Source organism: Phaethon aethereus (genome assembly GCF_964289735.1).
Source record: "Phaethon aethereus genome assembly, chromosome: 3".
Lineage (NCBI taxonomy): Eukaryota > Metazoa > Chordata > Aves > Phaethontiformes > Phaethontidae > Phaethon > Phaethon aethereus.
In genome coordinates, this window is record NC_138576.1 from 124,912,118 (window position 1) to 124,938,396 (window position 26,279).

Sequence of the window (26,279 nt, forward strand, 5' to 3'; positions counted from 1 at the left end):
GAGGAACTGTTAGAAAACTCTTCATCACAAGTAATTCTAAGCCAAGATAGACTTCAGCCAAACAAAAACTAATTTCCATATCAGACAGGAAGGCAGCTGAGACCTGTACAGTGATCTCTTCTGATTTATTCTGGCCGATTTACCAAGCTGACTAAGGAAGTTGGCCATCCGAATTACCACTGAGAGTGCGATCATTCTGCTCAAGGGTAGGGCTGCCATTCAACAGGACCTGGACAAGCTACAGGAATGGGGCTGACAGGAATCTCATTGAAGTCAGCAAGGGGACAGGCTAAATAATGCATTGGGATAGACAGGATGCCTGGCTGGGGTGGCCAGTCTCTTGAGGCCCTGGTAGACACTTGATTAAACACGATCCCACAGTGCAGCCCGAGAGGGCTGGTGGCTAACAGCACCCCAGTGAAGCGATTATTGCTTTTTACTCAGCTCTGCTAACACGGTGCCTTAAATATGGCATCCCACTATGGGCGCCCCCATATAAGAAAAGGCTCATAAACCTGATCGACTGTAGTGAAGCCACCGCGATGGTGGAACCGGTGCACTTGCCCTGTGGCCCTTCTTGGAGATTCGGGCTTGAGACTTCCTCCGGGCCTGCGACAACGAGGCCTAGCCCCGTGAGGGGCGGCAGAGCCCGCCTCAGGAAGCGCCTGACGGCTCGAGCCTAGCGGCCCCTGCCCAACGGCCGCGCCGCGCTCTCCCCCAACGCCCGCGCAAGCCCCGCCCCCGCGGCGGGCGCTCGCGCCCTCACTTCCCGGGGCGGGCGGGTTGAACATGGCGGCGGGCTGCTGGTGCGGGCGGCGGTTTCTCTGCGCCGCGGCCCCTCTGCTCTTCGCAGCGGTGCTGGGTCCTGCCGCCGCCGCCGCCGCCGCCGCCGCCGCCGCCGCCTCCTCCTCCTCCTCCTCTTCTTCCTCTTCCTCCTCCTCCTTCTCCTCCCGGGTGGGCAGCCCCGGCGAGCTGCGGAGCCGCGTGCAAGTGCTGGGCGGCTCCAACTGGAGCCTAGTGTTGCAGGGCCAGTGGATGTTGGAGTTGTGAGTAATCGGCCGCTTTCCCGCCCGCCTCAGAGGCACCGTGCCGGGGGAGGGGTAGGGGGGGCTTCTGTGTGGGGTGACCGGCGTTTCCCGCCTTCAGCTCGGCGCGTGCCCCCGGGGGCGTGCATGGCCGGTCACGCCTGTCCCGGCCGCGGGGGGAGAAGGACCTTCCTCGCTGCTGCAGTGGCTGGCCGGGGGCGTCCACGCAGGGACGCCTAATGCCTGTGGGCCCCTCTTCCACCAAGCGTTGTCGGTCCCCATCCTGCAGCCACACGGTCACCTTATTTCAGATGATCTGATAAAGATATTTTTCCTTCAGATTCTGGTCTAACCCCTGGGCCTGAGCGCCCCAAGGTTAAACTGGGCACGTCTCGGTAAGCCGTGGTGGCATTGATTGCATTTCAGCAGTGTTATTCAAGACAACGGCCTGCAGGGGAATAGTGTCAGGCACTGCACCTTGCACTGCTTACCCATTTGGGATTTTCACAGGATTCTGTGCAAGCGAGGAAGGCTGAATTTGGTAGGTAATACTTAGCAAGGAGTAGGTTTCCAAAGTGGTAGGTGTTACATAAACTCCCGGTACGCCCTCACTTCCAGCCGCGTTGCTCGAGAGTTCTTGTTGCTCATGGGAGATGCATTGGCTTTCATTAACTTTTCAGTGCTGCTGTTGCTTTATCCTGTTGGCAGCTGGAGAGGTTTGCCTATTGCCAGCTAGGGTTTTAAGTGCTTTCAACTGTAGTGGTGTCATGGCTTCACTTGTGGCGTGATACTGTTCTTGAAATGGACGTGACATTTTGTGCTTGAAGGCTAGCCTGACCTGTTTGTATTTAGAAAGGGGAAACGGAGCCTGAGGGGTTTTTTTTTTAAGAGAGCAGTTAAAAAAAGTAGTTTAAATAGGCTGTATGCTCACATGATATCTGTGCGCCATGCAGCTATGAAATAGGATTTTATTGTGGCATGTGGGCTACACCTCTGTGGGAGTGCTTGAGTTTGAACAGTTTGAAACAGACTGGGTAGCCTGTGAAGCAGCCTAGGTTGCCCGTCAACATCTGAACTCATGCTCCCTCATAAATGCTTATGCGGCCGCTTTGTTTTGTGTTGTTTACGATTTAATTTGAGGTACCTCAAGTCTCTTACTAAGGGGAAGGACTGTCACTTCCCCTAGGGCTTTACTACTCAGGATCCTACTGGACAGCTGGTATTAATCAGTGAATAGGTGGGAACAATCCTGCAATAGCTGATTGAGAGACCCAGGGATGCCCACTGTTGTGACTAAGGATTTGGGTTTGATCTTGAGTCTCTTTTTTTGCCTTTTCACTTATTATATTCTAAAAGGTGGGGGAAGAGACGATCTTGGAGTGTGAGAAAGTAAATTTGTTTTTTAAATTGAAATATTTCCACTTCTGACATCCTAGTCCTATGTAGAAGCTATTGTATGAAAGTTACTGATCCATATATGAGTTGGTGAATCTTAAGGAGGAAGAAGGTTATTTATGGTGACTCAAAGTTTTTATTTGTAAGAGGAAAATATTTAAATAATTAGTGCTGCATGCCCCTGAGGAAGAAAAAAGAGAGGAACTGACTGAAATCAGAAGTGTTTGGGATAGTGAACAGTTAAAATCCTTTGTCAGTCTTTACTCCTTGAAACACTGCAATCTGGTTTGGAGTGACAGGTAACTGATGATAGCAATGGTGGCAAAGTTAGCTTTAGTTCTAGCTGAATGTGGCACATGTTGCTGCATTGCTTAAATGAGACATATTTTATGTACAGTGTTTGATGTGTGAAAGATCTTTGGTTCTCCATGCTACTTTTTGTGGTACATTTCTAGTGCTTTCTGCTTTCCTTCTAACTGAGGAGGAACCTTTTTCTTTATTGGGGATGCTAACTCAATGCTGCTGTTTTTGAAATAGTGAGAGTTTGAGATTCCCAGTCATGTCCAAACAGGAGTTTGAGATCTAGTATGGATTTCTTATGATTCTTGCAACCGTTCTCATGCTGATGGATTTTGCCTTCTACTGATTTTTATCTGGTTTAGAGGTGGTGATCTGGATGGGAGTCCTGCATGTCAGTTCATTGATTCCTTCCGTGCTGCGTGGTAGGTCTTTTGGCAAGACTGCAATATCATTCATCAAAACCTCATTTGCTCAAAGAACCTCCTGTTTGTTTATAAGACCTTTGTTTTCCAAGCAGTACAATGAAAATGTGGTTATAGGAGCTCTATGGGAAAAAAAAAAAAAAAAATGGTCACCTGCTTTAGGTTACTGGTTTTAAGCCTTCTGCCCTGGTAGGAACAGATACTACTACTTGTGTTTCATGTTAATTTTTCTATCTGTGGAACTAGTGCAGGCAAATTATTGTATGCTACCACTTTTTTGTTGTTCTCAGGTGCACAAATAGAGAAACTTAAGTCAGAAATTACTTGAGTGAGGGATTTGTACTAGAAATAGGATTTTTCTTCCTTCATCCCTCCTAGCTGAAGTGTGTGTACTTGGCTGACTTTTTGTAAATACTCAGTTACTCATAGCTAGCAAAATTGCGGGCACTGGAAGAACTGCCATATTTCATTGATAAAAACGTTCTAGGTAACTTTGTATGTCTGGAAAACATTACAACACTTTTTCCTTACTGCTACTATCGCGGCACACAGATCCTGGCTGAAGTGCTGCAAGTGTGATGCTGGAATGAACTCTTATAAAATGCTTCCTTATTGACTTGTTTCTAGTCTGTAGCTGCAAGATAATGATTCATTCATATGAGGAGATTTTTTGTCTTTATTTTTAATATTGTGTCTATTAGGAATATAGAAAACTATTTTCTGGTCTGTTTATTTAAAAGTGCATTTTACAGTTGTAAACATAGCTTGTTCCAAGCTTGATTGATCTTAATTTAACATCCTCTTCTTTTTGAAGTAGATTAAAACAAACCAACCCACCCCCCCAACAATAAACTTGTGGTCTTTATGCCTCTGGTTACAAATGAAACTACTTAATGTACCTGCAATACTTCAGGAACTTACCTATGGGGAAAATCTCTAGTTTAGTTCCCACACAGGGTGTTCAGTTCCCATTTGTTTCAGCACAGACATAGCGCTGTGTGTACCTAAAAAAGCGTTTCTTAATTTTCTATTTTGGTTTTAGCCAGGTGAAAATTGGGAGAATAATGTAATAGTCATATTTTCAAGGCTAGCTTATCATACCTATAGCATAGGCCCATACTTTATTTTCTCACTCTCATTTATTGTTAAACATTGCCTCGCTATTTAGTAGGCCAGATTATCACAAGGGTTCAGTCCTCTCACTATCACTTTTGCCTGTAATATCAAGGGAGTGTGCTAAAAATCTAGCTGAATGTTTTGGTATTTACATGCTTTAATGCTTTTAAACAGTTGGCTCAAAACATTTTGTGTAAATAAACTCCTGAAGAATTCTATAAATTATTTAACTGTTACTGGAACTTAGATTGAGCGTTCAGTAAGATGGGAATTTTCTGTCTCTTACTTCCTCTTGATTTGTTAGTATGCAGGCTTTCTTTGTCCTATTCTTTAAAAAAAAAACAAACCCCACCACCCCAAAAAGCAGTGTGTGTGTGTGAAAATCAAGTTACCAAAACTCTAGTTTGGTTCTGAAGTTTCTGCCGCCTTCCTGATTGAGTTCAGAGGAAATGACCCAATTATCAATGGACTCTAATAACTGGACATGCGGCTGGTTACTGTGCCGTGCATTGGCTGAACAGAAACGGATAAAATGTGAAATGGAAATATCCTTGGTAGCACCTGCTTTACTATTATAGAAGGGGACAAACCCACATAGAATGATGGAACTTAATCTGCTGAAGTTCTAGAAAATTTCACATATTTTTTTCAGTGATTGATTGGCTTTTTATTTGAAAAATAATTGCTCCATCTTTAAAAATCTTGTGAATTGAAAGTCGTTGGGGTCTTTTTTTCCTTTTAATTGCAGATGGTAGTCTTATCCTTTTCTTGTTTTTGAAACTAGAGAGCTGAATAATTATGATAGACCCTGCTTTGCTTCTCATCTTCTTGAAAGTTTAAAATGCATTCCATTACTGAGCTGTAGAACAAGTGGAAAGTAGCACTTGAAATGTTATCTTAAAGAATACCATTTGTTTAGTTTGTAGTGTGTCACACCACAATGGTATGCAGTTACTTTTCCCCTTTATTCAGGTATTATTGGAAAAGAGGTGCATGTCAGGTTACTGAAGTAAATTCAGCAGAATGGGAATTCATAAGGTTGGATTTGCACCCTGAAACAATTTCCACAGAACAGTGCTTTGGTGTATTGTCACTTCAGCAGGCCCACCTGTGATTTAAGGCATTTGAGTGAAGCTTGGTAGGAGGATCGAGGGAAGAAACCTCCTTTGTTTGCTCTGAGACAGCTAGGGCTTTGGCAATCTGTAAAAAAAAAAAACACCAACTTGTTTAACTCTTGTGGAGCAACCATTTTTGGGTTGGGAGGTCTTGTCTGTTTTGGAGGGGTATTAGCACACTGGAGGAAACTTCTTGTCAGCTTCCAGAGCCTGTACTATTGTGGTATAGGTCTTGGTAGATTACAGGGATTGACTTCTGTATCTTTGGCTACCACCTTGTCACTTGAAAAGTAGACTAAAACCATATAGTTGACTTTGAGGCTTATCTTTTGTTGAAATTACAATGCTGCCTATCCTGCCTCAAGACCTACATGTATTTAGGAACAAGAACGAATCAAATTCTAGTCTTAAAATAACACCCAAAGACATCAGGCACTGGGGTTTTTCTTTAAGTTTATGAAATCTGTAGCAATAAGGCAAAACTACTAAAAAGAATAAAAGTAATAATTATTTCATTCTGATGCTGTTTTTACCATTCTATTAGGTACTGTCTCAACATTTGCACCTCTAATTTCAATAGTACTCCCAATCTGAAATCCAGCAAATCGTTTGATTTACTGTAAGCAGTACCTTTTAGAAAAGCTGTGCATCTTGAATGGAGGAAAACTAGACTAAACTGAGAAACGCTGTTTTTGGCAAATCCTCTCGTGCTTGTTGCCATAAGCTGTTTTTCCTTTGTTCCTAGATTCTTGCAACTTCCAGAAATTGCCATCAGAGCAAAGCCTGGAATGGGATTCGGGGTTACATCTGTTCAACACTGGCAGTTACTGATAATGGTAGTGAACAAGCAGGTAAAAAGAGTCAGTTACATTCGTTTGAAAACGAGTGAATTGGTGAATTCCCTAGCCAAGTGGTTAGAAGAAGAGAGATTAGTGGCTTCAGTTGGAAACTGTATCAGTAAATCTTGCAGTCATTCTGTGTTTACTGATCAACTCTGTAGTGATATGACTGAATGGCATGTTTCCTCAAACTGGTTTTAACTTAAGTTTTGTTTGGGGTTGTTTGGTTTTTGTATTGCAGCCATCAGTGAATTTGAATCAGTGGTATTTGAAAGCCAAAGATTGATCTTTAATGCTTTAGAATAGAGAAAGACACAGAGTTTGCTTTTGCCTTTTTAAGAGCTTAAAATTTTGCTTTTGGATTGCTTGCTTTATGCCCTCTGAAAAAAGCTTCAGGTATTGTAATGGATTGGAGTAGGAACTGGAAAACGCCTGGCTACTTTGAAATAGTGATTTTAATCCACTTAAGTCAATTGTTCTTGCAATGGACCTGACATAGATAGATGCTAGTTGCCTCATTTATGGAGGGTAGACAGTGCATGAGGATACTTCAACTGTAAAACTTTGTGCTGTGTAAGAGGTCTGGTAATGCCACAAATGAGGTGTGCATTGAGAGATGTGCGTTACATGCTTGCGGTAACTTGTCAATGTGTAATTTATAGGTACGTGGTGTTTTCAATCTGATTTTTAAATGGTGGGGATCAGTAAATTGCTTTTTAATGTGTAATGGGCTACTGGAAACTTCCTTTCTTTAACTGACTGCCCAGGTCTTGATTTAAATTCTGGTGGACTTTGGTTTTTAAATCAGAAAGGCCTGAGTGCTGTTTTGTTGGCACACTTGTAGGGCATAGGGCAGTGGAAACAAGAAGTTAACAGCTAAACGTACCCCTGTAACCGAGGTGATGGGGAAATCAAATGATAATTAGAAAATAGGATAGTAATAAAAAACGTAACTATAGGAATAGGTTACGCATTAGTGTTATACACCAGCAATGCTGCTCAAGAGCCCATTTAACCCTTCCCATCTTGATTTAATTATCAAGGAATCAAGGTGTAACATTGTGATCACAGTACTATTTTGTTTTAATAATGAGTAGATAGGAAGAAGGAACAACTTGGTCAGTTCTGCGTCAGTTCTGCCTAGTTAATGGTTCGATGAAATGTAATTTTGCTGTACTTATATCTATCCATATTTTAAAGAAAGATAAAACACTGAAGAAGCATCCAGAGTGTAGTGCGGCTGGTATGCAAGGAATCCAGTCCACGGGAGTTCCCTAGGCCTCTAACTTTAGATGTTGCCACACCAGGAGAGCTTGGTGTGCTGATTCTAGGAGAAACTGTACGGAGGGGGGGAGCGGAGTGGAGACACCGCGGCCAGGCTCTGTGAGATATAGAGAACTCGAAGGTACAATGAAACTGATAAGCTGCAGATTCACTGCTCTGAGCCAACAGTCTGTCATGTTTTTGACAAAGCGCTATACTTGGAGTGAACTTTGTAGGAAAGGTAATTCCGGCAGGGGGAGATCACGACCGCCAACTCAGAGACCACCCACTCAAGAAACCCTCCGACTCAAAAGATTAAGGAAGAAAAATCCCAAGAAATTATAGTGAGCATGCGTGATCATTTACATGGTAGGCGAGAAATACTTAACCGATCATTGTATGGATACTTGATGAATATGTATTAATTTTGTAATCATATGCCTATAAATGTTTAATTTTTGAACTGATCGGGGAACACGATTTAGGAGGAGCTATCCCCCGTGTTCCCGGCGCTGTGAATAAAGAATGCCTACCTTTTAACACTACATTGGTGTTACGAGGTTTATTCCCGATTTCCGTGACACCCTCTTGTGCAAAGGGAGAAGCTGGAGGTGTAACAGTCCTGAATTTGGTGGTGGTGTTGAGGTGCTAATTATTTCCTGGTCTGTCTATGGCAGAAGGAATTTGGTTACATCTGCTTTTGTAAGTGACCTGGTCTTTGATCTTGTGACTTGATGAAAAGTAATGAAGACTGATTTCCGAGCAGATCCACACATGGATCTGCTTTCCTGCTCCAACAGACTTCTTTTTTTTCATGGGGAATATAGGAATGCTAGTTGTATCATGACTCCTCTAGAACCGCGGCTTTGTGTTTCTAAAGGGTTCGTTAGAAGCCTACACTGAAATAAAGTACCTCCTTAAGCTTCAGTTCTTCAGGGTGCAAAAAGTTTTTTGAAACTTTTGATAAAGGTCACCTAAGTGTGAAGTATTGTACTCTTTTGTATCTTACCTCCCCCTTACACTTTCTCTTTCAGTATTTTAAGACTGAGAAGGAGGTAAAATAAAGCTTTGGCAATAGAGTGTTTTTCTTATTTCCAGGAGGTGTTCCTGAATTCCTCTTAGTGCTTCAAGTGCTGCATAACAAATGTGGACATTTGAAAGTGAGGATGTTGAAGTAAACAGCAGTGATAACTCTTGCAAAAATCTGATGCCTATTGCAAGTTCGTTCTTGCTTATGTGAGGACAGGGTGTTTCCTGGCTGGCACAAATTGAACATGTAATTTCAGGAATGTAAGGCAAATATTTTAAGCCTGATTGTGCCAATGTTCAGCTTGAGCGGCTCGATCTTGTAGCGTCGTATGTGACTTGCCATCCCACATACAATATTGGTGATAAAATCTGGGAAGCCAACAACTAAGGCTTTTAGTGAAGTTCATTGTTATGTTCTCATAACATCATTATGTTCTGCCAAAACTGTGATATGGGTGGATTTTAATGCTGCTTTGAGCTAAAGAAGATGTTTGTAATCATATAAATATTAGCCATGTGTATTGAATATTCCACTTACATTCATGAGCACATCTTCTAAATTAAAGTGAAATGTAAACATAAATGTTGATACGGGCCAAGTTTCGATTTCAAGATCAGATGGTACCTTAAACAGGCTAAAGGGTGTATTAATCTTTAAAATCTCATGGCATGAGTTTGACAAATCTAGAGAAGCTGGGTTTAGAAAACATTCCAACTTCTGTCTTTAATTTTTGAGCAACATCAGCAGCATTAGCTGATGGACGGGTGCAGTTTCTTACCTACTAGTCAAGCTACTGTAATAAATAATACTCAAGTATAGTATCTGTCAAACTGTTATTAAAAGCTCTCTATAGGCCAGCAGCACAATAGGAAACAAGTCTGCATGTGACACTTGTTTCCAGCATCTTTTTAGAAGATGCTGAGGGGCTGTTTCTTGGCAGGGTAACATTATGTGCTGTTTTCAGGTACTCTCACATGAAGTGATGTTGATTCAAAAAAACCCACAATATTAGCTTTCGTACTTAAAATCATAAATTCCTTGTACAGTAAAATACAACACATTTTTAAATTGTATCTTTTTAACTTCCAAATGACAAGATTTCTTTTTGAAACCTAAATACTTAGGATTTAAAAAGTACCATAAAGCACTCAGAGTAAATTTGATTCTACCTCTTCTGTGAGAAATTGCCTGGTTTAGGTTCAGACTTATTTACATGAAACATCTGCGGTAGCTGAGGAGATCTCTGTCTGCAGCCACTAAGAAAGTAAGCATTCCTGATCAGAAGACAGCCAGAGAATAAGAAGTGCCACTCTTTAAATCAGATAGTAGTACTGGAAGACAAACTGAAGGAGTAAGGGAGTTCATTGTAGAGGTTCCCAGGTAGAGTGTAGTGGTTACGCAGGCTGCTAAGCATATCGGACTCTGTCTATGAAGAAATTTGTTTCTACTGTTAACAGTGGATGAGGAGCGTGGTAGCATATATGGAGTACTGTGAGAAGTACTGTGTCTCTAGACCCACTATTTTTGCTACCAGAAACCTGCATATGTACATTTCCACCTCCACCCTTCCCAATAAATTAGGTTAAACCATGTGAAGGTCTCTTTGACAGACTGTTGCAAGCTGCACAAATTTGACAGAGACTTTGTCAACCAACTCAGGGTAGAGTACATAAAGATGGTAAATGGGGCTTTATCAGGATTTAAGTGTTATCTGATGCTATACTTTCATATTAGCTGTTCTGTCTCTGTGTTGATATTACCAATAACAACTACAAACTTGGTTTGATTATTCCAGTTGGTAGTATAGAAAACTCAGCTCTTGAAACATACTCTTATTTTGCTGAAATGAATTCTGAGAAGAAACAAGACTTGAGAAAGACAGGCAGTATGAGCAGTAGGCATTTGATGTGCAATCTTTTGAAATCTCTAAACAGTGCTGTCAAAAAGGGCATGCTTTGATGTATTGAGTAGTGGGCTAAGGCAAAGGTAATTTCTGGAAGTTCTTGAGGTGTGGAAAAATGAAACAAAATGTTGCATTGAAGGATACTACTTCAAAGGACAGCCTGGCTTCAATAATCCAGATAGCTGTTGTGGAAATGGATTTATTTCATATGTAAATAGAATAAATCATGAGTAGTGAGGAGTTTGGATACAAATTTCTTAAATCTGTGGAGACTTGGGGTTGGTTTTTTTTTTTATAACATGAGGAGGAACATAGGGATTGATACAAAACTACTTAATTATTTTATTCAGTAGACTTGATTAAGCAAAATTGTAGGATTTTTTCCTGTGTGATTGATGTATTTGTATTTTCTCTATACAGTAAATCAATTTGAATGTCTGTAAGTGTAAGAATATTAAAATATTTAACCTGTCTTCCCCCTTTAGCTATGCTCCTTGGTGTCCAGCTTGTCAACAGATTGAGTTGACGTGGGAGAGTTTTGCAAAGGAAAGTGAACGTCTAGATATCACTGTGGGAAAGGTGGATGTCACTCAAGAACCAGGTATAGTATGAAATAGACTGTTACAATAAAAGGAATTATGCAGTATAAGTACCACTTACTATCTGGGAGTGTGCTTTATTTTGTCAGAGTACCTGGGATACCAGCCAAGTCAGAAAAGAGGTTTCTAAATTAAAATAATGTTATCCACATTTCTTTCTCCATATGGTTCATATTTGTGAGCCTAAGTTTATTAACTCGGTTTGAAGGATTAAAGAATTGGGAGAGTGATCTGGCTTAATACTGTATTAAAAGGGGCTTATTCTCTATTTTAATCTTCTTCACTGAAAGCTGTTGCCTGTCTCATTCCTCTCTCCTCCAAACTGTCTGCAGAAGAATCCAGTTCTGTAGCCTCCAGTTACGAAGAGTTTCAGGGTGTGGTAGTGTTATCGCAGTGTGAGCTTGCTTTTAATAAGTTCTTAACTGTTTCTATGATGGTGCTGGTTTAGTGTCGTGTTTAATTGTAGTAGTGCTCTAAAGTACAGGCATTATTGTCTTCTGTTGGTGATGCACATATGCATATGTGTTTACAAAAAGGATTTCCTAACTATCCACAGAAGTATGAATACAATCTTCTTTATTCCTTGGTGACTCCCTTTAAAGTTTTGAATGAGTGTTTGCGTAAGCAGTACCAATATTGTTTAAACCTCTGTATCTCTTGGGAATGCTTCATGCTTGTTTTGGCTCTGAGGGGATAAAAGATTTTATCAGCAGTATCAAAAGACTGACAGAGTTAGGCGAGATGTTACGAGAATAAAAAGGCTAAGCTTTACTGATTTTTTTTCTTTTCCTTACAAAGTGTGTGGAAAATGTGTCCAGTTTATTAGTTTAAAGAAAGCTGAACAAGTTAGCTTTGTCAAATTAATGGCAGGGAAATTACTTAAACTCTGGTTTCAGATACAGCAATTTAAGTTCACAAGAAAATGTCAGCTGTTCTAGACCTTGTGTGGGTTAATGTTTTGTTAAAAGTTCAGAAGTATACAAAAACTCTTATCCCAAAAATCTGCTGATGTGGGTCCGTCCTTTAGTGCATGTGCTAATCGTTAACTATTAAACAGATGAGTTTACATCTATAAAAAAAATTAATATTTAAACTTAAAGCTAACTTTTTCACACTAACAAAGTAATGGTTACTCTGGAGTTAAGGCTGCAAATGGGGACCTGTTATAATCCTATCTTGTTATTTTCTCCCAATTTGACAGGGATTCTTTTGCTTATGCGGTGTTCAAATAAAAGGATATCAGTCTTGATTGTGGCATTTGGATATGACTGTAACGTAAAAATTCACTTTCAGAAGTGAGGCTGTAAAAACAAAATAGTTGAGATCTCGAAGGAATTATTCTTCCTGGTAAAAAAACTTGAATGGCAGTGCTGGGACCTGAAGGGGTCATGTACTTGATACTTTTTGGTCTAAATTTTTCTGACTGCTGAATGATGCCAGATTCTTAAGACCTTAGATGTGACTTTTAACCACAAGTTGCTTAAATATTTGAGTTTCTAATGTTGCTGAGAGTCTTGACCTCTGAGGATGCTTGACTTCTGCAAGTCAAAGGATTGACCCAAAATGAAGAATTTGTGCCAAAGCATGCGTAATATACCTACAATATATAGTTCAGCACAAAGCATGAAAACTGTAGCTACTTCTGAAACTAATAAATACTCAAACTGGAAAGCAAAGATTTATTACATATTTGACCTTTGGTGCTGATGTAATTTTGAAGGTATATTAGCCCCTTTGGAAGCTTTCCAAAGTTATTGAGGTATTTTGACTAGAGGCTTATGCTTCAGCCTTCTGGTTGGTGTGCTTACGTGCCCTATCTCCTGTTCTTGCTTGCACAATAGTGTCTTAATTAGCTTTGGTTACGTAACCCCTTCATCAAACTGAAAGTAGTCAAAACACATTAAATTAGCGGAAAACCGCTAGATGAGTGCAGAGTTGCATAAAATTGGGCTTCCAAAACCTGCAGGAGAAAGTAGCCATTCATGGTGCTTAATTACAGCAGATGCCAAAGAATAAATCCACCAGAGCCTTAATGGATTTAGAGCATATTTCAGTCACTTGATGTACTGGTCTTAGTGTTTATTCTTTCCTCCTCTTTTCTATTGAAACACTCAGTATTTCAAGAGCAAGTAATGGAGGTGCTTCTGGATCTCAAAGTGGTGCCTTTCTTAAGCTCCCAATCACAACATTCACCTGTGAACAAGACTTCTTGGATCTTCTGTAATCTTCTTTAAGTAGCTGTTAGATGAAAGCAGCTGTATTTTTAGATGGCATCTATGTTCTCTGTGTATTTGGGGGGGGTACGTGTGTGCAAATACTGAAGGTTTTTTCTTGTTCTTGATTAGCTGTTATATGCCTGCTTTTGATTTGCAGATAAAGACATATGCTTAAATGCATTTCAAGGTAAACTACTAGCCAGTTCAAGTTTGTATTAAACACCCACCAAAATATTTACTGTCTGTTCTTAGCTTTTTGTAGCCGGCTCACATCTGCTTTTATTGATCCAAGGAGGTGCCTTAGATAAGCAAGAAACTGCCATCTAAAGTTTTGGGGATGCTTAGGTGCATTTTGGCAACAGATTTTGTATTTTAGAATTTATAGATCCCATTGTTCATGCTGAGACCGTTGGTGCTTGCTCTAGGATAGGCTACTGGTAAGAGAGATTTAAGCTAGCTATTTTGTTTTCTGTTTGCCTGACTAGCATTTGTAAGAACTTCAGAGGGACTTTCAGTGTTCCCATGACTTTCTCTGCTCTTAAGTGTATTGTGTTCTTTATGGCTCTCCCCCTAGTTTTTCTTGTGCAGCTGTGGTTTGTGCTTGATTAATTCTGCTGTTACACTTGCGGTTTTGTTTACTTTGTATCTCCCTGTGCTGGCACAGCTTTTAGCTGTTTTAGTAAAGTATTCCACCACCCTGCCTCTCATGGCAATAAAGGCAGAAAGCTGAAAAGTTGAAATGAAGATTACTTCCTTTTTGGAACTTTGAAGATGCTTGCACTTGGTTTGATTTAAAAATCTTCCAAAAAACCTCCAAACAACAAAAAAACCCACAACCCTTTTTTTTGCCTATTCCATAGGGGAATTCAGACTAGGAAAAACATTACTACTGAAACTTTTAAAAATGCCTGGTTTAGATCAGTATGGCTCATCTTTGTCTCTAAGGGCAGAAACTCCCTTGCTGTAATACTTCTCCATGGCTAACTTCCTGGTGCCAAGAGATGTTTCTTTTATTGAAAGCTGAATAAGGACTTAGTTTCCCAAAATATTTTCACAGAAATTTATAAAAGGAAAAGTTAAATAACTGATTTGTACTCTTTATGTTGGTACTTTATATGAATGGCAATTGCTGACTATAGGAATTTAGCCCTTACTGATGGACTTAGACTGCATATCTAGGGGTTGATAAACTCTGAAGTCTGCTGTATTTTTTTCCCAAAATAGACTGCATTAGTAGCACATTTTTAATTTCTGTAGTCTTTAAGTTGGATGTGTTGAATAGTAAATAAAATTTCTAAGCACTAAGATGAGTTTTTCCTTTCACTTGCAGGGTTTGTAATTGTCAGGAGGTAGTAGTGCCAAGTAGCCCTGATTTTAATCAGATTTGGAAACAGAGCGGGGAGAGTGATGTCTTCACCTGACAGCTTAGCTAGTTGAGTCGTACAGACAGCCTGCTTGTCAGATGTTTGGGAGCTTTTTGCTTCACAAGGTGACTCTTTTGCAATGAAGCTGTACACTGGGAATCTTCGTTGGTGTACCTAATGCAACAGTGAATCTGGAAGGTCTTGCAGCTCTTATTCTGTAGCAGTACTGAGTGCAAGGCCAGAGAACTTAAAACACCCTCTGCCCCGAAAGCTGCTTTTGAAGATTCCGATAGTTCCTCTGTCCTATGAGTTGCATTATGTTGTCACTGTCTAGGGTGATACTTGTAAAAAGATTATTATGTATTTGCCAGTCAGTGAAACACCCACTTTCAGTGTGGGGATCAATTCCAGTCAGCCTCTTGAAGCCCTACTTCAGCCTTTCTGTGTCCTTTCTGCTCTCTTATGTCTGGGGCTCGAAATGCTGAGATGACCCACCCTTCTGGATGGTGTAAAAAATTATTCTCATGACTTAAACTTGTAATATTTTACAGAACAGAATGCTGAGACATCCGAAGCTTTATTATCAATCTGTTGGCATACCATTTGTATTTACCTAGTGTCCTGGTTTCAGCCAGGATAGAGCTGGTTTTCCTCACAGAAGCTAGTGTGAGACTGTGTTTTGGATTTGGGATGAGGAACTGTTGATAATGTGCTGATGTTTTGGGTTGTTGCTGAGCCGTCAAGGACAGTCCAGCTTCTTGTGCTGGCCTGCCAGCGAGCAGGCTGGGGTTGCACGGGGAGCTGGGAGGGGACACAGCCGGGACAGCTGACCCAGACTGGCCAAAGAGATATTCCCTACCATCCGACGTCATGCCTAGTACATAAACTGGAGTTGGCCGGGGGGGCGGAAATCGCTGCTCGGGGACGGGCTGTCGATCACGGGGTGGTGAGCAATTTCTGTATTGGGCATCACTTGTTCTTATACATTCCTTTGTTGGTATTATCATTATTGTTCCCTTCTTTCTTTCTGTCCTATTAAACCGTGTTTATCTCAACCCACGAGGTTTTTCCTAATTCTCTCCCCCGTCCCGCTGTGGGAGGGAGAGTGAGCGAGCGGCTGCGTGGTGCTTAGTTGCCGGCTGGGGCTAAACCATGACACCTAGAGAGGAATGATGTATGGGAAGGAAGGATAGGAACCTAGAAACGGCCAAAGTATTGTCTTGCTATAGTCATGTTTATGAGAGAGATTGAGCCTTCCTACAGGATATAAGAACAGACTGGTTGTGCAGTGTATGTGGATTATTTGGAAGAAACAAACAGGAAGATTAATTTATTTAATGACATGAAGTTCCAGAGATCTGAAATGTGTGGCTCTAAATCATTTAAAATCAGCTAGAGGCTGAATTAAAATCAGGGACTAGAGTTTGTAAGCCATTGTTGTCATTGCTATTGTTGTTAGTGGCCCAGCTTTCTAGATGAAACAAAGGTCGTCTGGACAAGACTATGCACAGACACAAGCACACAACATCCTGGATTATGGGTGCATTGGGGTGGCTCTTTTTTCCCTTGATTGGAGTGGCACACTGCTGGGTATGGTAAAAAACTTCATCTGTGTGCAAATATTCATTAGAGAAATCAATGTAGAAAAATTACCTTGCAGTAAACATTCTTCAAAGTCAGCATTTTTCTTTAATTTGTCATCAGTATTTAGTATCTGTTACTGCTTGTAGCATTTCTGAAGACAAATTGGTAACCTGTATTCACAAAACAGTGGTAAAAGCTATGCAGTCTGCTGCTTTCTAGTCTACAAATACAGATCTCTGTATTTATAGATAAGTCAGAATGATGAGAAATTTCCATTTTACTTCACCTTTTGATGTGTTTTTTTTCTTCTCTTTCTAGGCTTGAGTGGTCGTTTCTTTGTCACAACACTTCCTACAATTTACCAGTAAGTGTGATTTTGTTTGTTTGTTGTTTGTTTGTGTTTTTTTTACCAGAGAACTGTTTCAGTATGTATTCTTTTTTCCTGTCCTGTTTGAACAGTGGCATGGAAGATGTAGTGAACCACTGGCTTATTCCACTTTTGTCAATCTCTAAAACATTTCTCAGGAACTCAGTGCACTTAATGAACATAAAGTATGTATTTTTAACTTATGATGAAGGTTCTCCTACAAACAGTTTTGTACCTGGGTAAAAGTGATGTTTTTGCAGTCTGGAAACAGTATTCAATAGCACTTGTAAAAACTGGTGGAGGTTTGCAGTAGTGCTTTCTAGAAGCCTGGCCATATGTGAGCAGATACACTTGACCCTATAGAATTGTCACTAAAATTTCTCATTTGGATAACTGACTACATCGGTCACGTGTAAAACAGTGCATAAATTTTCCACTGTTTGTTGTACTGCTTCTGTTACCGCTTAGAATTCTTCATCTGTTGACTCGGTACCAGTACACAGCTGTGTACTCCTACTTGTCACTTGTTTTAAATGGTTAACTCTGAAATGTAGGGGAAAATGAAGGAACACTGGCTTTTGATTTCAGTTCAGGTTATTGTTGGAGCTTTGGTTATATGATCAAGTCCTCATCTGAGGCTTTTCTTTAGTTTAAGTTCCCCGGTTATCAATACTGTTAAAAATGGATCAGAAAGGACGTTTGCTGTATCTCTTATCCAATAAGATGTCATCCTTTAAATATTGAACCCTTTAAGTCATGGTATTGAGTCGTGCATATATACACACACACACATATATATTCACACTCTTAATTCTGACTTTTGTCTAAAAAATGGTTTGGTTGCTAACATCATGTGCTTTATTTGTCGCGGTGTGAGTGAATATCTAAGAAAAATAGCTGTTTTAATAAATGGCGAAAGCTTATGCTGTTTAAAAACTGAGACCTTCCACCATGGATTACAGTTTCAAAACATATTGAAAATGCTTAGGTGTTCAACTTTCTAAGCAAGTCAAATCTATAATGTGTATGGGTGTTTTGGTTGTTATTTTTTACCATAGATGCAGTTTAAGGGATATCTGTGTTAATGCATATTTCTGCTTTTTCTAGTGCAAACGATGGAGTTTTTCGCAGATACCGAGGCTCACGGACATTGGAAGATCTTCAAGGTTATGTTTTAGAGAGAAAATGGGAAGCTGTGGAGCCTGTAGCAGGATGGAAGTCTCCATCTTCTATAATGTAACGCTTTGTTTTTCTTAACAAGAAACATGCTTTATAGCTCATTATTCATTATGTTGATAGCTTAGAGACAAAAGGCCTTTATTCCCTAGACACGTAGGTTTTGCAGAAGCACTCTGTATTGACAGCCTGCTTTCAAGTTTCTCACCTTTAAAAGCAGTTTCTTTTCTCCATTTGCTTTTTTTCATGCCTGCTAAGGCTTGATTATATTGTCTTTGAAAATATATAAAGGAAAAAAGTACAGCCACTGAGAGTTATCTAAGTGTCAGCTTTAATATTTGCCAGGTACTGGAATCAAATGAATGTTTATGTAGATTATTACTTCTTGAATTCTGGCTACTTGGGGCAGGCGGCCTTTAGCTTTAAGGATTCTTGATTATTTATTTACAATGAAGTCTTGTGTTGTCCTCTGGAGTAGAAAAGAGTACAGTGCTTATGCAGTACATGAGAATTTGTTTTCAGAGCATTGGATTCGCTATGGAATAGTGTAGCATGCTTGCATGATATAAAGGATGAACCAAAGATATGAATAGCCTGCATTTCATTCTGGCTAAAGCTATTATGTGTAAATTCATGTCAAAGATCCAGTGGGTGTTCTTATTTTCCTTCTGAGAATGAAGAAGAACTATATGGTATTTAGTAATGGGGAGAGGAGCCACAGGGCTGCATGCTGCTGTGACTTAGGAAAAGGCAGTTATGGCTGCACAGGGATAAGCTGTGAAATTGCTAGTTTTTGATGATGCTCAAATGTCATCTTTCAAGTCACTGTTTCAGTGCTTAAATGACCATAATAGAGAAAATGTATTTGTTTGCAGTAGCCTCCTTCTGACAATTAGTAGGGCCTGAATGACTTTGGAAGGCTATAGAATCTTTTTCTGGTTTCTGTGTGGTTTGCTGTGTATCTCAACTCTTGTCTGTCTTAGAACCTGTTTCTTCCATTTCTTTGTTTCCTAGGATGCATGGCATGGCAGGGCTATTTCACCTCTCTGGATGGATCAGGGTAAGTAACTATGTGGTAGTGTTTTCCATACCCATTTTTTTTGCTTAGAATAATAATCTGTTTAGAAGTCAAAACCTAACTGAATATTTTTATTATCCTTTTATGAGAGCTAAATTATCCTTACATTTACTGTACATCTGTATAGTATCTTTGCACTATAAATTTTGTGGTACGAATAGACTGCCAAAAATGACAGTTTGATTGTAAAGATTATCATCAATACTGAAAATACTTACTGTTCTTATTATCTTAGCATAGTTAAAATGTTCTATCAAAGTGTACTAACAGGATAAAGAGTTTTTTGAGAGGTGCTGCAAAAATGGTTGTAGACATCAGGAATATGTTTAGTATCTACAAGGTTCTCTCACTTAATACTATTCCTAAAGATTATATCCAGGTTCATTTGCAGAGTTGTAAATCATGTTCTTCTGTAGTTCGTTTGCATCTAGTGTATTGTACAGGAGAAGAGAGGGTAACAGTTTTATTTTTCAGGAAGAATTTCTGCATCTGGATTCCAAAGTCTCAACACCATTTGCATAGGAACATAACAAATTTGGACAGTAGAGTAATTATCAGCAGTAAAGGAGAAATGCTTAGCGTACACTGAAGTATGCTTTGAATGTAAAAATTCAGGACACTTTTGAAGCTATCAAAAGTTTTTCCTGTAGGATGCAGACACTGAGAATTTTCAGACCTTTCCAATTTTGGTCTGGAAACATACTCTTTCTTAAAATCTTCAAGTGTAGTCAGGATCGAGAGACTGTATTTGATTTTAGCAAAAGGTCTTAATATTGTAACATGTGCTACGAAAAATAAATGTAGTAGAGGGTTTGAACAGAGTCGGTGTCGCTTCCAGTAAGCATCTAACTAACCCAGGATCAAACAAAACTTTCAGTTGTTAGGTTTCCTGTGCAAGCTACTTTAAGTCTTTCTTTCACGGGGTAGTATTAACTTGTTATAGCCTTCTGGCGTTTCTCTTCCATGGTTGCTGTGTAATGATGTTGTCTCTGTCTGGTTTCCTTCCTGAAAGATTAAATGATCTGGGAAGAAATCTTCCCTAATTTGCTTTCTGCTTTGATAAATATTTCAGCTGTACATTTCCTCACTCTTCTTGCTGTGCTGTCCTAGCATATGCTTTAATAAATGCTGGAAGCTTTTCTGACATTAAAAAAAAAAAAAGACCCTGTCATTTCAGTATTTAAACTTTTGTAAATGTTGATTATGGTTTGCTTTCTAATGGAGGTACTCTTGGAAGAGATCTAATGTCATAATTTACTTCCTACCAGACTATCTCGCTCAATATGATGCTTGGTTCAGTCAATTGAATTTGTAGGTTTGAATAACAGCCTTCAGATTCAAAGAAATCTTAGTATTGTATTTGGATTATTCTCTTTAAATTTATAAGTGAAATCACTTATTTAGTGTCTATTTAGAATGGGTGACTCCTTTTAAGAGCTAAAGAGCTTGAGTAAGAACTAAATGGATCAATTTCAGTTAATGAATGGATTCCGAAATTTAAGTATATATTTTGATCTTGTGCAGCTTTTAAGTGTCTGCTACCTCTTCCCAGATGTAGTTATGGGGATAAAGCTCTGTATAACGTTACCTTTTTTTTTCCACTTCGTAGTGTGCTTGTGAAGTGGGTATAAAAGGACACTTGCTTTTAACCTCTCTTAGTTGCTTTTTTGGTTCTGAAATGTTTAATTTCTAAGTTACCTTTTTAAAATTATCAGTTTCATAGCCTTCTATTGGTGCTCTGACTGTCATAATCAGGGATGCTTACTGTATGGTCTCCTTCCCACAACAGAGGCCATAACAACAAATGTATAGGTTCATGCTGTGGATTCATCTGGCCCAATAGTCTGTCTCCAACAGTTGCCTATCTTCTTAGAGAATATAAGGATCAAGAACGTTGTGATACTTTCCTGTATGCTCTGAGGCTTCCTCGTACATTTATCTGCAGTGAGATTACGTATGGCATCTCTAATGCCTACTGTCTTAGGAAGAAGGAATTGTGCATCCTTTGCTTAAAAAGCCTTTAATGTGAACAACTCGGTAAAGAACAAGATTTAATGGTATCAAAAGAATTCTAGTCTGACACTTAAGAATGACTAGGGCTTGAGAGGGAAGAATTTAGTATAAATACTGTTATATTAAAGGTTTTAATTAGATATCACTTTACATAATGGTGACAGCAATATAAATCATAAGTGATGCTAGGTGTGAAGTTATTAAGTATCTGCTTCTCATTTCCAGCAAATCCATAGCTACCTCACTGGCACTCTTGGAATTCATGTTTGGATTTCTTACGCAATCTTCATCTTAGCTACCTTACTGATTGGCCTGTTCCTGGGTTTGGTAAGAAACCATATTACTTTTTCTCAGTTACCTAGAACTTTTGCTTTGCATTAACTTGTGAAAAAAAGAATGAACTTCACTGATAAGATATATTGAAGTACCTTATTTTAATGACGTACCTCTTGTCCCTGGTATCCATCGATAGGACACGTGGCAATGGTTCAAAGCTGTGCCAGGGGAGGTTTAGGCTGGACATTAGGAAGCATTTCTTTATGAAGAGGGTGGTCAAACACTGGAACAGGCTTCCTAGAGGTGGGTGGTGCCTCAAGCCTGTGAGTGTTTGCGAGACATTTGGACAATACCTTTAACATGAATGGGTCAGGCAGTTGGAGTAGATGATTGTTCTAGGTCCCTTCCAGCTGAAATAATCTATTCTCTTCTATTAAAATTCGTAAGTATTCAGTACTGCAGATCCACTCTCTAGTGTTGTTACCTAATTCTGGTAAAGGTTAAGACTGGTTCACTGCAATAAGTTAGCCTTTTTATGAAATTCATGCTTCAATTTAGATTTTAGTCTGTCCACTAAACAAGTGATTTTTATATTGGCCTTTTGTATCTAAGACTTCGGTATTTAAATACAGGACTTCAACTTGCTAAAAACACAGGCTTTGGGGAGAGACTTATTAGCTGGAGTGGGATTGTATTTGTGGGAGTTAGCAATGTAAGTATGCTGCTGCACCGTTACTCAAAATGAAAGGATGAAAGTATTTTTTTTAAAGGCTTTGATTTGGGGGGTTAGTTGATTTACTCTGTTCCAGGGTGTAGCTTTGTGGTTACAGATTAGTTTAAATAAAATCTGACTTCACTTCCTTCTCCCCCATGATCTTTTGGTTTGAGTTTGCATTAGTAGTTGAAAACTCTGACCTCTCTTGTTACTAACCAGAACTGGTGTGTTCATATATCAATCTCCAAAACATCAGAAAGGTTATTTAAACCAACCTGTGGGCTATACGTGCAAATGTTAAGGACCATATTGTGAGCCCTATCTTGGTTCATCAGTGGAAACAGTTGAAATTTGCTTTACCTGTGGGTCTGGGATTATTTCCTCTCAGAATATTTGAATGCTGTGGCTTTGTGACCTCCCAAATATCAATATTAAATGAGAAACTGAGCTAGAAAAGGAGATCTGGATGGGAATAGAGTCCTTTCAGATGAGCTGCTTGGTCCACAAGCATGTTCTGCAACTGCAAAGACAGTTTAAAACACTTATGCCGATAACTGGTTTAACTAGCTACTAAATCGCTATTCCATGTTGGAAGTGTAAAGGTTGTTTCTGGCACTTGGATCTCTGCTCTTCAGCCCAAATATTAGTGTTAGTGAAATAAAGAAAAAATGCATGAGTGTGTTTCTCAGTAGTACAGGGAAGTGGTTTCAAAGCAGTATGTGTGTGTGTATTTAGGCAAAACCACATTTTTGTACCTAATATGTGTACAGAATTGATATAAATGAGCAAATATCTTTCATTATACAATTTAAACAGCTGCATTTTTCCATATGGTAGACTTTCATCGCAAAATGAATGCAAATCAATTTAGTGTAACTAGGAGCAAATGAATATGATGATTTAAGAAAACTTCCCTTCTTCCTCCTTCACTAAAATAAAAACAACCTGAAAAAGCTGAAAAGATGTGAAATTAATCTCTCAGCTTTTTCTAAAAAGCTTTAAATGATTGAAATGTATTTCTTTAACATGGTGTCATCTGTTTCTCTTTCTTTCCTTTGCATTATTCTTAGCATGTGACAATGAGACACAAATATCTCCCTTGCATTTTGATTGTATGTGTTCTGCACTAGGCTGCTTTAAATAACAACAAGCACAAAAGGTGGAAGTATGCATCATGGATTGAGGAGCCAGGGGTAGGAACGGAATAACATCCCAAAATATAGACAATCTTAACCAAGATTGTTTCATAAGTTTTAAAGAAATCAAAATCCTCAACTGTGTTCTGGGTCTCTCTTCTTAAGATGTAAGCTGAATAAATTTAGGGAAGTAGGAGGTAGAAAATTTGTCATAGAAGGCAGAGAATGTTGGTTGGTATACACTTAAAATGCACTTTGTCTATGTTTTTATTTAGCTCTTATCTCTGAGCAAGATAATATAATTTTATGTCTATCTAAAAAGGATGAGTAGGAGAATACTTAATAGTGCAGGGGCTGCTGGTCTGATTTGCTAATAAATGTCTTTTTTCTTTCACGCAGATACTGGTTTTGATTTCAGACTGCCTTTGCCCATCCAAGTCAAGATACAGAGCTGAAACATCTGGTAAGAACTCTTCAGTGGGTGAGATACTGTAGGTGTAAAATGTAAACTTGTAGGAGGGAGGGTAATGCACTGTCAAGAACTTAGATGTGAACCACAAACATTGATACGTTGGGCTTTAAAATATTGATGTCACAGCATCCACCTGGAGGACAGCAAAGCAGACAAAAAAAAAAAACCCCCAAACAAACTAACAGTAACTTGTCCTAGCTTCCACAGCTGTGAAGAGGCTAAATGCATTCAAAATGAGGAAGTCCTGAAGAAAGATACTGGGGTTTCTGTATTTTATGCAGGTGCATATTCGCTAGACCTGTTGCTTAAATATAGAAAGGAATTTGCTTTGGCAGGACACTTCCACATCCTAATATGCACTCTGTGTATTGCATTAGGAGATGCAATATTCTGAGCCTGTAAAATTCTCTATGGGAGAATAATGTGCAGTTGGGGAAAGAAGGAGATAGAGGGAATCAAATGAATCTAGAGACTGGAGGCTTGGGGATGGGGGAAGGTATTGTGTCTCCTTCAAATAAAAGAAAAAAAATATCCTTCCTGTTCCTTAGTGAGAGGGTTTCTGAATAAGTATTTTGCTCCCTAAAAACTTGCACACAAAATTAAGTCTCTTGTCAGCCCGAGATGTGTATTAAGCTCCAGAACGTTTTGGTACATTTTTGCTTATTAAGTGGAGTCAAAACTTAACTGTAATTAAAAATGTAATTTTTAATTGTGTAGGGTTTTTTGTGTATTGGTTTGCTGTTGAAGATGAAGATGCATCTGTGACACTTACCAATAAGACTTTAGCCAAATCTAGAATTCATAAGTGTGCAAAATAACTATCTTCAGCATCTTAGATGTTCATCACTGTCAAAAGAAAAACGTACCGGTGCATACTCGTGCGGTGTGCTATCCAGTTGGCTCGTTGACTCAACAGCAGCTGTTACCTGACAGAGCTTACCAGTATCTTAGTGCTTCCCACTGATTTGTTTGATAATTATACCTCTTCAAGGAGTCAAGTACAATGATCTGTCTTTAGTTTGTAACTTGGTGGAACAAAACGAAAGCTATCTATGCCCAGTGTTCAAGAAAAACAAATGAAAATGCAGGAGAAATAATACTGAAGATTTATTTGAAATAATTGAAAAATAAGGAAAACATAGTCCTGTACAAGTTTTCAATAATAACATTCATGAATATTTCAGAGTAGATACATGGTGATGTAACTTTAAAAGACTTTGTTCTGAGATTCAGTCTAGCTTCAGTATTTGAAACTCTTCTTTTCTTTAGAAGAAGCGATTACAAAGGATAATGTGGAGAATGCAGCGTTAGAAGAACCGGAGGAGGCTGCAGAGCTTTCTGCAGATGATGCAGAAGAGACTGCAGATGTAAAAGAACTCTCGGATGGAGAAGATGCAGCAAACTCAAGTGCTGATGACTCAGAGGATTTAGCACTTGGAAAAGAATCAGGGGAAGAAGAAATGGAAGACTTAAGTGAACAACCTTTAGCTGATTCAGAGACTGAAAGCTCAGTAAGGCAGCGTAAAAGTCAGGTGGCTGATAATGGACTATAGTTTTATTGGTGGTGTATTTTGTAGACTTGGACCAAAGAAGTATCAGACCCTGGGTCTGAAGCTTACACTTGATTTGTCATTTGTGTTTACGCAAAACCTCTGCTCTGTCAGCAGGTGGCTTTTTTTTTTTTTTTTGAGCTAATACTTAGTTACTTTGTTTTATAAGCACATATCCTGTGTGTTGTATAACTTTAGCCATGACAATCAAAATAAGTGTATCTTATCTGTTTGAAGTCTTCTATGAGAAAAGGGGTGTAACCGTCTCAGTTCACCAGGAAAGTGGTCATCTATGCTTGTGTTCCTTTAAGTACTGACCTAAGCAAGATCAGAACTTCTAACTTCTTATAGTAGCTTGGCAGGACTGTGACTTCTCTGTCTGAATGTTTATCGCTTCTAAATGCCACAGAAGCACCAGATAAGTGATACAGTAGTGAAAGAAGGCACCTTACTAGTCTTCTATTAAAAATGTTGTGTATGATGGGTTTATTTTTATCACTTTCAACTGAAGCACCTTTCTCTTTCATTTTTATTAATGTTTGTTTTGAAATTTTATCATACAGTACGCCCCCAGATTTTTCAGTTTTTGGTAATTTGGAGGCATGCTGCACAGCTCAAGCTTGTCAGCTGAGTTTTTTGACTCAAGGAGTTTGAGTAATTGAAAACCTCAGGCTGAGGAAGAGTGGCAGCTAAATGTTTAAAACCTGTTTGAACTTCTAAAAGGATTAAAGGAAATTCTTTTGGTCGGGGGGATTTTTGCCAAAGCATGACTTTTTTCCCTTTCAAGAGATTGTAGCAAGAAGTATTCACTTTGTATATTTCTTGCCAATACAGGCTTGTTGCTTGCAGTGCAGTTCTGCCACTTCCAACTCAGAATACTTTTGGCAGAACTCAAACTGCTTTAGTAATATTAACTGAAGAGGCACTTAAGGTATTACCTTTGATCACTTTTCTGCTTTTTGTCACTGGAATCGGCACATTAGGAAAAGAGGGGCACGGGTGGGTAGTGGGGAGAAGTTTTTGGTTTTGCTACTCATACAAAGTTAAACGTGTCTGTTGAATTGTGTAAAGTGAAAATGGCTTGCCAGGTAGACACCATTTGGTGTGGTTAGAAGACTTAAGTCGTTAAAGACATCGGTATTTCCCTCCTTTGACTTGGTTAATATATAAGGCTTTTTCTTGGTAAGGAATACCTACAGTGAGATCCTGTGTGTTCCTATTTTGTTGATGTGAGTTCATGTGCATAAGATGTGTCTTAATCTTGATTTTTTTTTTATATATATATATATGTATAGGATAAACCTTGCTAACGTGCATGAATTTCA

General features: G+C 39.2%; 1 protein-coding gene across 1 annotated transcript; it reads left to right on the plus strand.

Moving 5' to 3' along the window:
- Nucleotides 1-688: 688 nt before the first annotated feature.
- On the plus strand, nt 689-25,709 carry TMX4 (thioredoxin related transmembrane protein 4). The gene is made up of 8 exons (XM_081997303.1): nt 689-1,046; nt 10,894-11,009; nt 16,490-16,535; nt 17,646-17,774; nt 18,729-18,774; nt 21,031-21,132; nt 23,332-23,395; nt 24,674-25,709. Exons 1-8 carry the CDS (start codon nt 790-792, stop codon nt 24,955-24,957), a joined length of 1,044 nt encoding a protein of 347 aa, XP_081853429.1. The 5' UTR covers nt 689-789; the 3' UTR covers nt 24,958-25,709.
- The last annotated feature ends 570 nt before the right edge of the window (nt 25,710-26,279 follow it).